Genomic DNA, 17,202 nt, shown 5'->3' with positions numbered 1-17,202 from the left:
CCTCACAGACACGGTTCCGTTTGACATACAAGTCTCAGACCCTTCTCGTACTCTGTCTACCCGGGGCTCTCTTGTTGATTTACTGATTACCACGGCACATCCGATAGGGACTGCTGCTTTCCCTTTTCCTGTCTCTTTCTTCGGAGCAAAGCACCTAGATGTAATATGCCCCCCCTTTCCACAATTAAAACAGGTCAAGCCCGGAAATCTCTGGCCGTCTTGCCTCTCCTCTCCAACCTTACCACTAGCTCCCGGCGGGACCTCTGCCTCAGCCGGTGGACTTTCTCTATCGTTCCCACGGTCTCTCTGGGAACTTTTATTCGAGGAAAACTTTGTCTTGTGGGTTAGGGCATATTCATCTGCGAACCTAGCAAATTCTGAGATGGGCTTATTCGGCTTCTCATTCAAATACATCCGGATATCCTCCGAAACACAACCTTTAAATTCCTCAATCAGAATTAACTCCCTGAGACGCCAAAAATCCTCTTCCACTATTTCTGCGGTGCACCAACGGTCCAAGAGCACACCCTTCTCATAGGCAAACTCGGTATACGTCTGATTGCACCCTTTCTTTAAATTTCTGAACTTTTGTCTATACGCTTCAGGTACCAATTCATAACTCCGGAGAATGGCCGCTTTTACTTTGTCATAACTCTCCGCCTCTTCCTCCTCCATGGACAACGCCGCATATGCTCATTGTGCCTTCCCTTTTAACACACTTTGTAACAGCGCCACCCACTGATCTCTGGGCCACTTCTGAATCACTGCCACCTTCTCAAAAAGCAAGAAATAACTATCAACATCCGTCTTCTTGAACGGAGGTACTAACCTCAACTCCCGACTAACATTAAACCGCTCCTCTCAGTCTGACCCTTGATCTCTTCACTCTTGCCTTAACTTCTCCATCTCCAAGTCATGTTTCCTCTGTTTCTCTGCCTCCCTCTCCTTCTCGGCTCTTTCCTTTTCTTTCTCAGCTCTCTCCATCTCTTTTTCAGCTGCTTCCAGCTGTTTTAACTGGATTTCCTGCTCCCTTTTCACCTCTAACACCTTTAGCTGGAGCTCATGCTCCTGTTTCACCTCTAACTCCTTTAGCTGGAGCGCATGCTCCCTTTGTTTGTCGGCCCTTTCTTTCTCTCTCTCGGCTCTTTCTTTCTCCTTCTCAGCTGCTTCCAGCTGCTTTAACTTAATTGTATGTTCCAACCTTAATTTCTCCAACTCTAACTGAGCCGTCCCACTAGCTGGTACCTTTTCAGGGATATTTTCCAATACCTCAGCTGCAAACACATTCTTCCCAATATAATACTGAGTTATTGCCCTTCGCACCTCCCGCTTTTTCATGGACAACTTCACCTCTGCGAGGTTTAGCCCTTTTGCCAGATTTATCAAGTCCGATTTGTTGGCCGCCTCTAGCGCCTCTAGAGTCGGGTTTTCTATAAATTCATCCACGTTCATCTTTGCTGGTTTCCCGTCTGGCTACCCGCGTAACCAGATCCAAGTTTGGACTTACAAGCCCAATTCACTGGCCTCCCAATTTGGTGTCAAATCTCGAGACAAGAACCCCAATTGTTACGTATCCCGTAACTGGGTCACTTACCAGCAAAGATAGAGAGGTCCGTTGAAGTCTGATGGTACTATTTTTAACAGTATTTATTGATGAAATACACAAAATTAATACCAATGCAAACATACAGATAATATACGTCATCAATACTAAATCTAAAAGCGCGGGTATAATAATAATCAATAAGAAATAGCTCTATCGTTGTCTAGGGGATAATGTATTGTCCGATGGAAATATAAAAGTCACTCAAGTTCATTCAAACTGCAGGCTGCAGCCTTTGGTTGGAGTCAAGAGAGAGGGTTTAAACTTGCCCATTCCTTTTATGATGTCAATCCTTTGAGAGTCGGTGGGGGCTGATTTCCCCTTTGTGTTAGCTAAAGCCGTTCTTCCGTGGCAAGACCCACCAATTCCGAGGCAAATGAAAAAGGACGCACGTGGGCTTTTCCACCGGCTTCCGCTATTACGCTGTTACAGGAGTTCTAGCGTTTCTTCTGGTGCGTCTAAAGGGGCTGTTCCCCAGACCCTCTTTTATCCCCACTCACGGGGTCTCAGATGTCACTCAGGGTGGAATGATGCCATCCCCCAACCAGCCCACGTTGCCTGAGGGCTTCCGCGAAGCATAGTACTCAATACACAATTCCATCTCCAAGAGACAATGACCTTTTCCGTGGCTTTGTATCGCGGAGGGCCAGGACATTCCAAACGTCTCTCTCTCATTTCCTGGGTCTCCTGCCCCGACTTAATAGCAATCTTGCGATTCTCAAAAAGGAGGGGGGCACAGGCGTAACACTACTCACTCTCTTCCGCATTTGCCTCTAAGTTTCAATCTTTCTCAAATATAGGAGAGGCTCTTGTCCAGACCAGAAAGGGCATCTCTGCCCCCTCCAACCAGGGTCACCATGCTTCCAGGGCCTCCTTGACAGCTCGAAGTTCTCGGTAGTAACATTCAGCAGGGATCAAGCAATGGGAAAGAAAAGCACAGGGGTGCAGCCAATTATCCAGAGAATAACACTAGAAGAGTACAGCTCCAATGCCAACACCTGAGGCATCAAATCCAATGATGAATGGATGGGATGGATCTGGATGTTGCAGCATCGAGGCACTGGTGAAGTGCCACGTTAGTTCTGAGAGTGCTTTGACTGCTTCACTTGTCCATAGGAATCCTGCAGAGGTCTTCTTGGTGGCCGCAATGGAACTGAAGTTTCTGATGAAGCAGCAAACAGAAGTTTGCAAAGTCCATGGCCAGCCTTGCCTGGTTGACGTACATAGTTTAGGCTATACTGTGACTGCCCAAAATTTACGTGGGTCCATTTGGACATTGGAAGAGGTAAGAATATAGCCCAAAATGACACCACTTCTTAATGGAACTCACACTTCTCTGGCTTAGCATAAAGGTTGATCTCGAAGAGCCTTCTGAGAAACCTCCAGACATGCTGGACTTGCTCCTGGTAAGAGCGGGAATAGTTAAGAATGTTGTACAAATACTTGAAACTAAACTGATTCAACATGTACCAGAGCTCATCATTGACTAGGCCCTGAAAAAGAGCAGGAGCACTGGCCAGACCAAAAAGCATCATATCGTGGCCAATGGAGATGTTGAATGCTGTCTTCCACTCATCCCTCTCTCGGATTGCACAGATCTATCTTGGAAAATACATTTGCTCCTTGGAGACATTCAAATGCAGAGGCAAGCAGGGGAAGAGAGTAGTGGTTCTTCACTGTGACATTGTAAAGTGGCCAGTAATCAATACATGCCATCCTACTTGCTCACAAAAAAAGAAGCCCACCCCTGCTAGCAAGGTTGACAGATGGATAAATCCTAAGGCCAATGACTCCATGGACACTGTTTCAAGAGGGTAAAGAGCTGACAAGTAATGGGTAAGAAGTCAATGGTGCAGTCGTATGATCGGAGTGGAGGAAGGTGGATGGCTTTCTTCTTACTGAACACCTCAAGAAGGTCAGCATATTGAGCCTGAACACCAGACAGATCCATACTAGTAGTCGGCACAGGAGGGGATATGATGACAGGGACTTGAACTGGGCTCAGACAGGTAGATAGGCATGCTAGGACCCACTCTTAGAATGCCTTCAGAGACTAGTCGATCCATGGGCTGTGTTGAGATAGCCAGGGGCCGCTGGTTGAGATGCTGTGTTGAGACAGTGGCAGATCAGGTGAATGAACAAGATAGAAGGAAAGCTGCCTTCTTGCACAAGTTGGAGTTGAGTCCTGACGAAGGGTCTCGGCCCATAACGTTGACTGCTCATTTCAACGGATGCTGCCCGATCTGCTGAGTTCATCCAGCTTTGTACGTGTTGATTTGACCACAGCATCTGCAGTGTACTTTGTATTTACAAGTTGGAGGGGTTCTGTGGAAAACTGGATCTTGCCAGTGCCCAGAGGCTGATCATCCAAAGACTTGAGATATTCTCTCTTGATCACTGAGTCAGAACTCTCCACCTTTGAGCCATAGTGTTGTCAATGAGGTTCCTGGCTGTCCCAGAGTTAATAAATGCCTGAAGCTCATGGGTCTGGGACCCTGGTGACAAAGAGCTGGGAGCATTACATGATTAGAGGAAGATGTTTGCAGGGAAAATCAACCCATCAGAATTCCCCTTCCTGCTGATGGCTATCCTCTTTTACTGGGCACTTGGGATATGTTGCCCGGAGGTGTCCTGGATCCCCACAGTTGAGGTAGAAACCCACTCTCCTGCTCTGATCTCATTCTTCCTGAGATATGTGCTTGACCTGAATAGGCTGCTGTATGGACTGGGTACAGGGTGATGACGGAGAAGGTGAAGATGGATGGTGATCTAAAGAGTAGGAAGCTCAAGGCATTCATTATCTGCGCCACTCAATTGCCCAGTTGTCAGTTCGAATGGCCAGATTTATCGGGTCATCCAGGCTGTCCTGCTTGTCATGCACTGCAATCTCATGCCGAACCCCTGTGCTCAGCCCATACTGGAAAGCAGTGGTGAGGGATCGCTCGTTCCATCTCGACTCAGCCACAAGTTTGTGGAAATTTACTGCACAGTCCGTCACTAACTCTGAATTGGAAGATCAAACACTCTCTTGAACTCAACCACAAATTTTTGACAAGACTGGGCTGCAGGGGAACCTTGTTCTCATAAAGCATTGTCAGGCTGAGTGGGGGTCGGTCTAAGAAGTTCACTGTGTAAGGCAGTTTATGCGCATCCTCACCGAACCAACCTGGCAGGACTTGGAAAGTCAGCTCACACTGGGTAATAAAGTTCCTGCAGCAGTCAGGGTCACCCAAGAGTATCTGTCTGGTGCAGGAACACTCGTTTCTGATCAGGAAGCCACTAAGGAAATCAGCGGATTAATGGCTGAGACTGTTACAGAGGAAAATGGACTGTCCTGGCTAAAGGCTGTTGTTGCTGAATTGCAGCAGCAAGAGTGGCAATGGCTGCCTTCTGATTGTGGCTGTCAGCAGTGATGGCCGACACTTGACTCTGGCTGTCTCTGACCAGTCGCTGCGAGTACTAACACCTGGCCTGTTCAGACTCGTCTTGTCACTCTGTCGCATTGCATGAGCCACGTCTGCCAAACCAGCCTCTACTGACTTTAGCTTCTATCCTATCTGCCCAATGAAATTCAGGTCCAAAGTAAGCTGCTCTGTCTCTGCTGGGTTCATTTTAGTTGGTCGAGTCTTGCTGAACCGAGTGTTCTGTTATGGCCCAAATGCAGAGGGAGAGACACAAAAGCGGATGAACAGTTCACTGAAGTTTAATAAGAGCTGTGCAGAACAAAAGAAAAAAATGACTAATACTGTGCTAACAGGACTGTTAACTAAAACTCTCAAACTAAAAGCTAATGCCAACACTGCAGCTCGGAAATGGTAACTTAATGCTAAAAAAATACCCCTCCATTACAATGTCAATCCAAACAGTAGTCTTTTTTCCCGGAACAAGCACAAAGATAAACAGGGATCATTGACGTTGCTATGCTTTGATCAAGACTCTAAAAGACTGAAACAAGAGGAAGTGAAACAAGATGACACAAAGCTGGGTGGCAGTGTGAAATATGAGGAGGATGTTAGGAGAATGCAGTGTGACTTGGACAGGTTGGGTGAGTGGGCAGATGTGTGGCAGTTGCAGTTTAATGTGGATAAATGTGAGGTTATCCACTTTGGTGGCAAGAACAGAAAGGCAGATTTCTCTCTGAATGGTGCCTAGTTAGGAAAAGGGGAAGTACAATGAGATCTAGGTGTCCTTGTTCATCAGTCACTGAAAGTAAGCATGCAGGTACAGCAGGCAGTGAAGAAAGCTAATGGCATGTTGGCCTTCATAACAAGGGGAGTTGAGTATAGGAGCAAAGAGGTCCTTCTGCAGTTGTACGGGGCCCTGGTGAGACCCCACCTGGAGTATTGTGTTCAGTTTTGGTCTCCAAATTTGAGGAAGGACATTCTTGCCATTGAGGGAGTGCAGTGTAGGTTCACAAGGTTGATTCCCGGGATGGCAGGACTGTCATATGTTGAAAGATTGGAGCGACTAGGTTCGTATACACTGGAATTTAGACGCATGAGAGGAGATCTGGTTGAAACATATAAGATTATTAAGGGATTGGACACGCTAGAGGCAGGAAACATGTTCCCGATGTTGGGGGAGTCCAGAGCCAGAGGCCACAGTTTAAGAATAAGGTGTCGGCCATTTAGAACAGAGTTGAGGAAAAACTTTTTCACCCAGAGAGTTGTGGATCAATGGAATGCTCTACCTCAGAAGGCAGTGGAAGCCAATTCTCTGGATGCTTTCAAGAAAGAGTTAGATAGAGCTCTTAAAGATAGTGGAGTCAAGAGATATGGGGAGAAGGCAGGAACAGGGTACTGATTGTGGATAATCAGCCATGATCACATTGAATGGCGGTGCTGGCTCGAAGGGCCAAATGGCCTACTCATGCACCTATTGTCTATTGTCTCTTTCAATCTTTTTATTAATATTTAGAATATTATGAATGAGATACAATTCAAATAATGGTAAGGGATTACAAATATATAGACTCCCATTATACATAAAGAAATACATAAACAATGAATACAGCATAAGTAAGTTTCCCAAAACATAAACCATATAGTATATATATGAACAAGGTAAGTTTAGATATTCCATAATATATAGTATAAAAAAGAGAAAAAAAAATCTATCTAAAAAAGTTAGCTAATCTACTAATCTAGTATCAAGAAAAAGAAAAAAAACAAAGAAGAAAAAAAAACTAAAAAAACTTTTAAAAAAGAGAAAAAAAAAAGGGCTGTTCATAGTATCTCACGAGCATACATAAACATCAATGACGTCAACTCCGATCCTCTCAACATACATACGATTAAAGCTGAAAAAAAACCGATAAGCCTGGCACAGGGCCATTACATCATATGAAAATATTGAATAAATGGTCTCCATATCTTTTCAAATTTAATAGAAGTATCAAATACAGCACTTCTAATTTTTTCTAAATTTAGACATAACATAGTTTGAGAAAGCCAATGAAATACCGTGGGAGGATTAATTTCCTTCCAATTCAACAAAATAGATCTTCTAGCCATCAAAGTGAGAAAAGCAATCATTCGACAGGCGGAAGGAGATAAGTGAAGTAAGTCCATCATCGGTAAACCAAAAATTGCGGTAATAGGATGGGGTTGTAAATCAATTATCAATACCGCCAAAATAATATCAAAAATATCTTTCCAATATTTTCTCAAAAGTGGACATGACCAAAACATATGAGTTAAAGAAGCGATTTCTAATTGACATCTGTCACAAATAGGGTTTATATGAGAATAAAAATGAGCTAATTTATCCTTGGACATATGGGCCCTATGTACAACCTTAAATTGTAATAATGAATGTTTGGCACATATAGATGATGTATTAACTAATTTAAGAATTCTATCCCAATTCTCAATAGGAATAATAAGATTAAGTTCTCTTTCCCAATCATTTTTGGTCTTATCAAAGGGCACTGAACGTATCTTCATAATTATATTATAAAGTTTTGATATAAGCCCTTTTTGAAAAGGGTTTAATTCAAACAAAGTTTCCAAAGTATCTGAAGACAGAGAATTTGGGAACGAAGGAAGTACCGTACTTAAAAAATGCCTAACCTGTAAGTATCTAAAAAAATGAAATCTAGGCAAATTATATTTATTAGCTAGTTGCTCAAAGGACATAAAACAGTTGTCCAAAAATAAGTCGGAAAATCTTAATAATCCCTTAGTTTTCCAAGCCAAAAAAGCATGATCTATAATTGAGGGGTGGAAAAAACAATTAGATACAATAGGACTATTTAACACGAATTGAGTCAACCCGAAAAATTTCCGAAATTGAAACCATATACGTAAGGTATATTTAACTATCGGGTTGTCAATTCGCTTCGGCAATTTAGAAAGAGCAAAAGGGAGAGATGTCCCTAAGATAGAACCCAGAGCATAAGCAGAAACCGATTTGGTTTCCAAACTCACCCAATGAGGGCCAAAAGGACCATCCCATTCTTTCAACCAACATATCAAATATCTAATATTAACTGCCCAATAATAAAATCTGAAATTGGGTAATGCCAACCCACCATCCTTCTTTGTCTTCTGTAAGTATATTTTACCTAACCTGGGATTTTTATTCTGCCATATATATGAAGAAATTTTTGAATCAACATTAGTAAAAAAGGATTTCGGAATAAAAATTGGTACCGCTTGAAAAACATATAAAAATTTAGGTAAAATAACCATCTTAATAGCATTAATCCTACCTATCAGAGATAAAGATAATGGTGACCACTTAGTAAACAAACCTTTAATCTGATCAATTAAGGGTAAAAAAATTAAACCAAAATAATTCTTTATGGTTTTTGGTAATTTTAATCCCTAAATAAGTAAAAGAATCATTAGCTAATTTAAAAGGTAAAATACCATAATTTGGGACCTGTCTATTCAAAGGAAACAATTCACTCTTATTAAGATTTAACTTATACCCAGAAAACTCACTAAATTGAGCCAACAATGATAAGACTGCTGGAATAGATTTCTCAGGATTAGAGATGAATAATAATAAATCGTCTGCATATAAAGATACCTTATGAATATCTGTTCCACGATTAATACCCAAAATATCCTGTGATTCTCTGATGGCAATTGCCAAAGGTTCTAAAGCAATGTTAAATAGTAATGGACTAAGAGGACAACCTTGTCTAGTGCCCCGAAATAAACGAAAAAATGGAGATCTTTGATTGTTAGTAAACACCGAGGCTACTGGAGTTTGATATATCAGTTTAATCCAAGAAATGAAGGTCGGACTGAAATTAAACTTCTCCAACACATAAAATAAGTAAGGCCATTCAACTCTATCAAATGCTTTTTCCGCATCTAATGAAATAACACATTCTGAAGTATTATGTGAAGGAGTATAAACAATATTCAATAATCTCCTAACATTGAAAAAAGAATAGCGATTTTTAATAAAACCGGTTTGGTCTTCCGAAATAATTTGGGGTAATACCTTCTCCAACCTAGAAGCCAGCAACTTGGAAAAAATCTTAGAATCCACATTCAATAAAGATATTGGTCTGTAGGATGCACAATCAGTAGGGTCTTTATCTTTCTTCAGTATTAAAGAAATGGAAGCTCTATAAAAAGATTGTGGCAACTTCCCCAATCTAATTGCTTCTTCAAAAACCTTGCATAGCCAAGGAGATAGAGTATCAGAAAAACATTTAAAAAATTCTACTGTATACCCATCTGGACCTGGTGCTTTCCCAGAATTCATTGAGGAAATAACCCCTTTAATTTCCGCATCCGTAAACGGAGTATCTATGACTGAAAGATCATCAGATGATAGTTTTGGAAAATTCAATTTCCCGAGAAAATCACACATGGTATTATGATCCTGAGGGAATTCAGATTTATACAGGGAGGTATAAAAGTCTTGAAAAGACTTATTTATGTCATCATGGTTAACTGTCAAATCCCCATTCTGCTGTCGAACCTTAGTAATCTGGCGTTTAACTGAAACATTCTTCAGCTGACTAGCTAACAGTTTTCCTGATTTATCACTATGTATATAGAAATCAGATCTGGTTTTCATTAATTGATTTTCTATCGGAGATGTAAGTAATAAACTATGTTCCATTTGAAGTTCAACCCTTTGTTTATAAAGTTCCATGCTAGGAGTAGTCGAATATTTCTTGTCAATCTCTTTAATTTTATCAACCAGTAAAAGAGTTTCCTTCTTAATGCGTTTTCTCAGACCAGCAGAATACGAGATAATCTGTCCACGTATATACGCTTTTAAAGTGTCCCAAAGTGTTCCGCATGAGATATCCTCCGTGGAATTAGTTGAAAAGAAGAAATCAATCTGTTCCTTCATAAATTTAATAAAGTCCGGTTCTTGCAATAAGGTAGAGTCAAATCGCCATTGTCTAGCATTTAAAGCAGTATCCGTAAAATTAATAGAAAGTTTTAATGGAGCATGGTCAGAAATAGCTATAATATCATAATTACAACCAATTACCGATGGAATAAAACAAGAGTCAATAAAAAAATAATCAATTCTCGAATAGGAGTGATAAACATGTGAGAAAAAAGAAAACTCTTTGTCATTAGGATGACGAAATCTCCAAATATCAAAAACTCCATTATCAGTCAAAAAGGAGTTAATACAAGTGGCCGACTTATTGGGTAGAGTCTGAATAGGTGTAGATTTGTCCATCAAAGGAATTAAACAACAATTAAAGTCACCACCCATTATTAACTTATATTCATTTAAATTAGGTAAAGAAGTAAATAAGGACTTAAAAAAGTCAGGACAATCCACATTCGGGGCATAAACATTAACCATAGCAACCTTTTTATTACCGAGTAAACCCGTAATTAACAAAAATCTACCATTCGGATCCGAAAGGATATCGTGTTGAACAAATGCAATAGAGGAGTCAATAAAAATTGAAACTCCCTTAACTTTGGCATTCGAATTTGAATGATACTGTTGACCCCGCCAAGACCTAAAAAAGCGATATTTGTCCTCCTTCCTCACATGAGTTTCTTGTACAAAAATAATATGAGCATTAAGTCTTTGGAATACTTTAAAAATCTTCTTTCGTTTAATCGGATGGTTTAATCCATTAGTATTCCAAGACACAAAGTTAATGGTTTGAGCCATGTTTCTAAAGTCATCCCTTTGGTATATAAAGGGTTAACCATGTTATAAACTCATGCATCCGGAAGAGGGACAAAAATAAAGAGTGGACCCGGAAGTGACGACATCGTAGACATATTTGTAGTTCAAGAACAGCCCAAGTAAAAAAACTAAAACAAATTGATAAGAGAAAAATTAAAAAAGAAAACAGACCAACCCCCACCCCCGTATGAAAAAGAAAAAAAGCCAAAATATGGCTAGAAAAAAGAAAAAATGAAACTAACTCTACCCCCATATCAGCGGCAGACCACTCCGTGTTTAACGGATATATATCCGTTATATATATCTGTACTAAAAACTGCGCTTCTTAATATGCTGAGTTGTAAAGAAAAAGGGAATAAAATCATTAAAAGTTTATAAATCGGGTTATAACCCAAACAAATCAAGAAGTATTTAAACTATGATAAGCGATGCATTATAGGAAGAAGACGAAAAAAGAAACAATAACGCCATCTTAAACTAAACCAATACTTTGCAAAAAACCATTATTTTGATATTAAACAAAAAATTCACTTCGAAAGGTTAAAAATATACCTTCAAGGGAACAAAAATAATAGACAAAAATATAGTATAGTAGTTAAAGTGTATAAGACAGAGCGATTAATATAACGAAAACACACTTTAACTTAAATATGAAGTATAGGATAAACCTACACCAATAACCAGAGACTAACCCTGGTTTAAGAAATCAAAAACCATCTTTCACGATCAGAATCACTCATTTAATGGAGAGTAGTAACTGTATCAGTAGGGAAGTTCTCCTCCAAATACTTTTTCGCTTCAAAGGTAGACAAAAATACTTTACGCGGAGCATTCGGGGGGGAGATCCTGAGCTTCGCCGGGTATAAGAGCGCAGGTTTTAGATTTTTCTCATAACATTCAGACATCAGAGGTTTAAAAAGCAGCCTTTTTTTCATAACTTCTGGGCTGAAATCTTGCACCAAACGAAAACAATAATCACGAAATTTAATCATCCCAGCCCTTCGAGCTTCACGAATGAGTTGTTCTTTATCGTGTACGTAATGAAATCGGACGATTACCACCGGGGGCTTATCTGAAACCGTCGGTGATCGACTCCAAATTCTATGTGCTCGGTCAAGTAGCGGAGGGTTTACTGGAAAAACCGACGGAAACGCATCTTTTAGAAATTGAGCAAAGTATTTCGAAGGATCGCCTTGTTCTATGCCGTCTGGGAGACCAAGTATGCGTAGGTTCTGTCTTCTGGACCGATTCTCCAAATCGACACTCTTGGCTTTAAGTGTCTCCACCAGTTTAATAGTCGAAATTAAATCCTGTTGCAATTTTTCAATTGTCAAATCTTGTTTCCGCGCTTCTTCTTGCAGCAATGTGATAAGCGCTTGCTGCTGGTTAATTACTGAATCCGTCTTAACCATATAATCTTGAAAAACCTTTATATCTCGTTGAAAAGCCTGACGTTGTTCCTCAAATTTTTTATCCAAAAGCTCCATAAGCAGTTCATAAGTTAACTCAGTGCGTTGCGGTTGAGCTGGCTTCTTTCCATTACCGTTCGGGTTTCGCCCCGGTTCTCGTCCTTTGGATCTAAGAGCCATTTCTGTTTGCATATCTTCCAAAATTCACAATAAAATCTTAACAATAAGCCCGAGAAAGTAGCAAAAGTCTTTTGGTGTAGGTAACAATAAGTTGAATAAGGGTGATCAAAGGTTAAAAAAAGTAAAGATTATGGAGCGGATCTGAAACAGTACTCACTCCATGAGCGTCTCCCGCTGACCTCCTATTGTCTATTGTCTAATGTCTATTGAGTTAAATACAACGAAAATGAAACACTGATGTGCTGGAACACATACATAGATGAGCATGATTGCCAACTACGTTCAGCAGCCCTCTGCGAGTCCATCGTTATGACCCCCACAACAACTTTCTACACTATCCACAACACAACCAGCCTTCATATCTTCTGCTAAGGGAGGTTGAGCAGGGTTGAACCTTTTTCACTGGAACATGCGGGGGTGATGTTCTAGGCATTAAATCATCAGGGGCATAGATAGGGTGAATGTGCAGTCCTTTCCCAAGATTGGAGAGTCAAGAACTAGAGAGCATAGATTAAGGTGAGGAGGAAAGATTTAAAAGGAAACTGATGAGCAAATTTTCCTCCCAAAGGGTCATCAGTATATGAAATGAGATGCCAGAGAAAGTGGTTGACGCAGTTACATTAGCAACATTCTGAAGGTACATGGGTAGGAAAGGTTTAGAGTGGTATGGACTAAAGCTTAGATGGGGATCTTGGGGGAATGGACAGGGATGAGAGCTAGGATAAAATAGTGTATTGAACAACCTAGTTGGATAATTCAGTGGATCGAGCAACATTTGCCGGGGAAGGAATTATTGACATTTTTATTCAAAACCCTGCATCAGAGCTTCCTTTCATTTGCATGGTGAAAAGGATCAACAATAGGTGGTGAATCAGTGGAACATTGCCACAGAGGGCTTTGGAGTCCATATCTCTGGGTTGATGGATTCTTGATTAGTAAGGGCATCAAAGGTTACAGGAGGAAGGCAAGGCAATGGGATTGAGAAGGTTTATAATTCAGCCACAGTGGATTGGCAGAGCACTAGACTTGATGGGTCAAATGGCCCATTTCTGCTCCTATTGTATGTCTTATGGTCTAGTGTTCTTTTGAACTTCATACAGAGCGTACAAACTTAGTCTGAATATCCTTGATGTATTTGAACATCAATGTACGAGGGGGCTCAGGGTACTGTGTTAAGCAACAGCAGTTGTTGAGGAGAGGCTGTGATTTGATCAAAGCCCCCCTCCCCCATAGTTATATCCCTAGCATGTGACATCCACACTGTCTGCTAACAGTGATCTACTGAGCTCTACAATGCAGATAATGAGGATTTCCAGGGAATAATGCAGCCTATTCAGAGTGAAGTTCAAGTTGAAGATCAAGTTTATTGTCATCAGACTGTACATAGATACAATCAAACAAAACAACGTTCCTCCAAACAAAACATATATCACACACAGCAAATAACATAAAATATCACTGCAAAAAAGCTAATAAAATACAATGCATCGTGCTCAGCTTCAAAACATCAAAATATACGCACAGAAAATTGCCTCATTTCTGCATCAACGACCAACCACAAGCATCACATTATTATCTTATTTTTTCTCTTTGCATTTGCAGTTTGTTGTTTTTTGCACAATGATTGTTTGCCAGTCCTATTGGGGTGCAGTCTTTCATTGATTCTATTGTGTTTCTTGGATTTACTGAATGGAAGAAAACAAGTCTTGGGGTTGTAGATATACCGTATGTGCTTCCAGAATAAATTTACTTTGAACTTCGTACTTTATAAAGCCTCAGTACATCATTCCAGCCACTATTCACATACTGACTCTCTGTTTCAGACCCTCTGTTAACTCACTCTTTCCTCTCAAATCTTTCCATTACTCTGTGCTTCCAGCAAAAAGGGAAATCTCCTTCTATTCTGCAAAACATTTATAGTCAAGCAGCCTGTGGAGAGAGGCTGAGAGTCAGAATCAAAATCAGAATCAGAATCTGATTTATTATCACTAACAAATGTGCAATTTGTTGAATTTGTTGTTTTGTGGCAAAGGTACTATCCAATATATAAAATAAACTAATAAACTATAAATTACAATTATATATATATATATATATGTAATTAGCGCAAAAAGAGAGCAAAAATAGTAAGGTAATATTCATGGATTCATAACCCATTCATAAATCTAGTGGTGGAGGGTACGAAGCTGTTCCTAAAATATTAAGTACAAGTTTTCAGACAACCTCTGAAATGGTAGCAATGAAAAGAGGGCATGTCTTGGGTGATGAGGGTGCCACCTTTCTGAGGCATCACCTTCAGAATTTGTCCTCGATGGAGGGAAGCCAGTGCCCATCATGGACAGATGAAAGACAAAATTGATCTGTTGACACTTCATTACAAGAATAATATTATGTACTTCTCCTGTCTTTCACTGCATAGCTACAAATTAAGTTTTAAGGATCGGGTACGAATGGCCAGCCCCAGGGGTCAGGGGGCGAAGGGCAGACAAGCCTCGCTCGGCGCCGACCGCCCGTCACCTAGCAACGAACCCACCGCAGAGACTAGCCCCAGCAAGATGCAGAAGAGCTGGAGTTTCAATGACCGGACTCGACTGCGACCTTCACTTCGATGTAAGACCAGTCAGGCACGGGGCACCTCATCCGGTGAGAGAGTGATGGCAGCGTTCCGTGGGGACACTCCGGGGGGATGGCAGAGTTGTCACGGGGAGGGAAAATGAGGAGATTGGAGACAGATCAGGTTGTGGGGCACTCCAGGAACGTGGAAACAATCCCTAGCCATCAGGAAAGATATTCTGGGGTACTCGGAGACAGAATTTGAGAGTGGTGGGAGAGATGTCAGAGGTCACAGGTAATGGCCATCTGGGGCAATGGAAAAGATGTTCGGGAACTTTGAGGTCACTAGAGAATCAGAATTAGAATCAGGTTCATTATCACTGATAAATGTCCTGAAATTTGTTGTTTTGCAGCAGCAGTACAGTGCAATAGATTTTTTAAATTACTGTAAATTATGATAAAAAGTAGATAAAAAAAATAAGTAGTGCAAAAAGGGAGAGATCTTCCCTTTTCTCAAAAAGGGAGGATGGAAAGCGATTCTGCAGAGGTTGGAAATCCATAGCAAAACACACACTAAATGCTGGAGAACTCAGCAATTAAGGAAGGGAATAAATAGTCAACATTTCAGGTAAAGGACTATTTATTCCTTTCCATAGATGCTGCCTGACCTGCTGAGTTCCTCCAACATTTTGTGTGTGTTGTTCAAGATCTTCTGGGCCACGGGGGTGGACATTCTGCAACAATGGAGAAGGCCCTTGGGGGAAACCTTCAGGGACACTGGGAGAGACACTTTAACCAGGGAGGAGAGACTGGATAGTGAGAGTGGACAAAGCTGAGCTTGTGTTTTGCAAATCTTCCTAAATTGTATATCAAACACCACTAGTCACTAATATGACATCGTAGATACTGGACTACTGTGTTATGGGGACAATGGAGTGGCTTGTGGAAAAACTGGGGGTAGGAAAGGAGGACAGATGTTTGGGGGTAGAGCAGAACATTACATTAAAGCATTGCAAGAACGGATTGTCTGTGTGAAAGTAAGGGGTTGTATTCCTTTCAGATTTACTACTCTTCCCATTCCAAAGTTCAACATTCAAACTAAATTTATTATCAAAGGACGTATACGAGGGGTGATTGATAAGTTTGTGGCCTAAGGTAGAAGGAGATGAGTTTTTACAGCTCTCGTTACATGCACGTGCATTTCAACTCTGAGTGATTATGCAGAAAGTTTGAAGTTAATAAATTTTGTGGTATTTCTGTTTCAGATAAATAAATGTGCTAGGTTTTCTAAAATTGACTTCTTCTACCTTGGGCCATGAACTTATCAATCACCCCGTGTATGTCACCTTGTGTTACCTTGAAATTCATTTTCTTGCAGGTATTCATAGTGAAGCAAAGAAACACAATAGAATTAATGAAAAATGACACATAAATACTGACAAAAAACAATATGCAGACTGTAAATTTTAAAAAAATTAATAGATGGCTAAATAAATAACGCTGAAAAGATGAGTTGTAGGATTCTTGAAAGAGAGTGGAATCTGTCAGTGTTGAGGTGAGTGATGTTATCCACCATGGTTCAGGAGGCTGAAAGGTATCTGAAAGGTAATAGATGTTCCTGAACCTAGTGTTGTGGGACCTAAAGGCTCCTGTACCTTCTTCCTGGTAGTAGCATTGAGAAGAGTCCATGACCTGGGATGGTGGGGTCCTTGATGATGGATACTGCTGTCTTGTGGCAGGGCTCCTTATAGATGTGCTCAATGATGGGGAGAGCTTTTACTGTGATGGACTGGCTATATCCACCACTTTCTGTGGGCTTTTCCATTCTACATATTTCCACACCAGGCCCGAGCACTTGACGTTTCTGCAGGGAGGATGTCGCAGTGACATTGAGAATGATGGTTTCTGAATATCCTCTGAGGATCTTGTGTTGAACTCTGAACTTCTCAGAGAATGGATTATTCCTTGAGTGTTGAGTTTAGCATGTAGTACAAATCAAGTATTTCTAACAAGCAAAGTTCATTCTTCTGGTTTATGCAGAACTATGCAGTGGGAAATAACCATTTTGTTCATTTCTTCCACAGATGCTATCATGTCTCCAGATGAAGGCTTTGATGAGAGGGCAGTTCACCCAGAGCTCTTTGTTGAGGAGCTTACACCCGTGTTCAAAACTGTGATTAGAGCCATTAGGTACAGTCTCACAGGAGATTGATTTTGTCATTGTTCCCCTCCTGTTACCATCTGCCCACCCCACATCTCTTTCTTTGGTTCCAATGCTTCATCTTCCTTTCCAATTGGATTCCATTATTGTTGCCTCCACCC

General features: G+C 40.8%; 1 protein-coding gene across 1 annotated transcript in view; it reads left to right on the top strand.

Moving 5' to 3' along the window:
- The window catches only part of kcnq5a (potassium voltage-gated channel, KQT-like subfamily, member 5a), a 323,005-nt gene that overhangs the window by 284,788 nt on the left and 21,015 nt on the right, over positions 1-17,202 (top strand). Inside the window, exons 11-12 of the mRNA XM_073056700.1 lie at positions 14,747-14,970; positions 16,965-17,070. Coding sequence (XP_072912801.1) covers positions 14,747-14,970; positions 16,965-17,070 — 330 coding nt within the window. The remainder of the gene's footprint in view (positions 1-14,746; positions 14,971-16,964; positions 17,071-17,202) is intronic.

The sequence above is a fragment of the Hemitrygon akajei genome, chromosome 9, assembly GCF_048418815.1.
Source record: "Hemitrygon akajei chromosome 9, sHemAka1.3, whole genome shotgun sequence".
Taxonomy (NCBI): Eukaryota; Metazoa; Chordata; class Chondrichthyes; order Myliobatiformes; family Dasyatidae; genus Hemitrygon; species Hemitrygon akajei.
The sequence above is the reverse complement of the archived record's forward strand: the minus strand, read 5'-3'. Positions and strand labels throughout refer to the sequence as shown.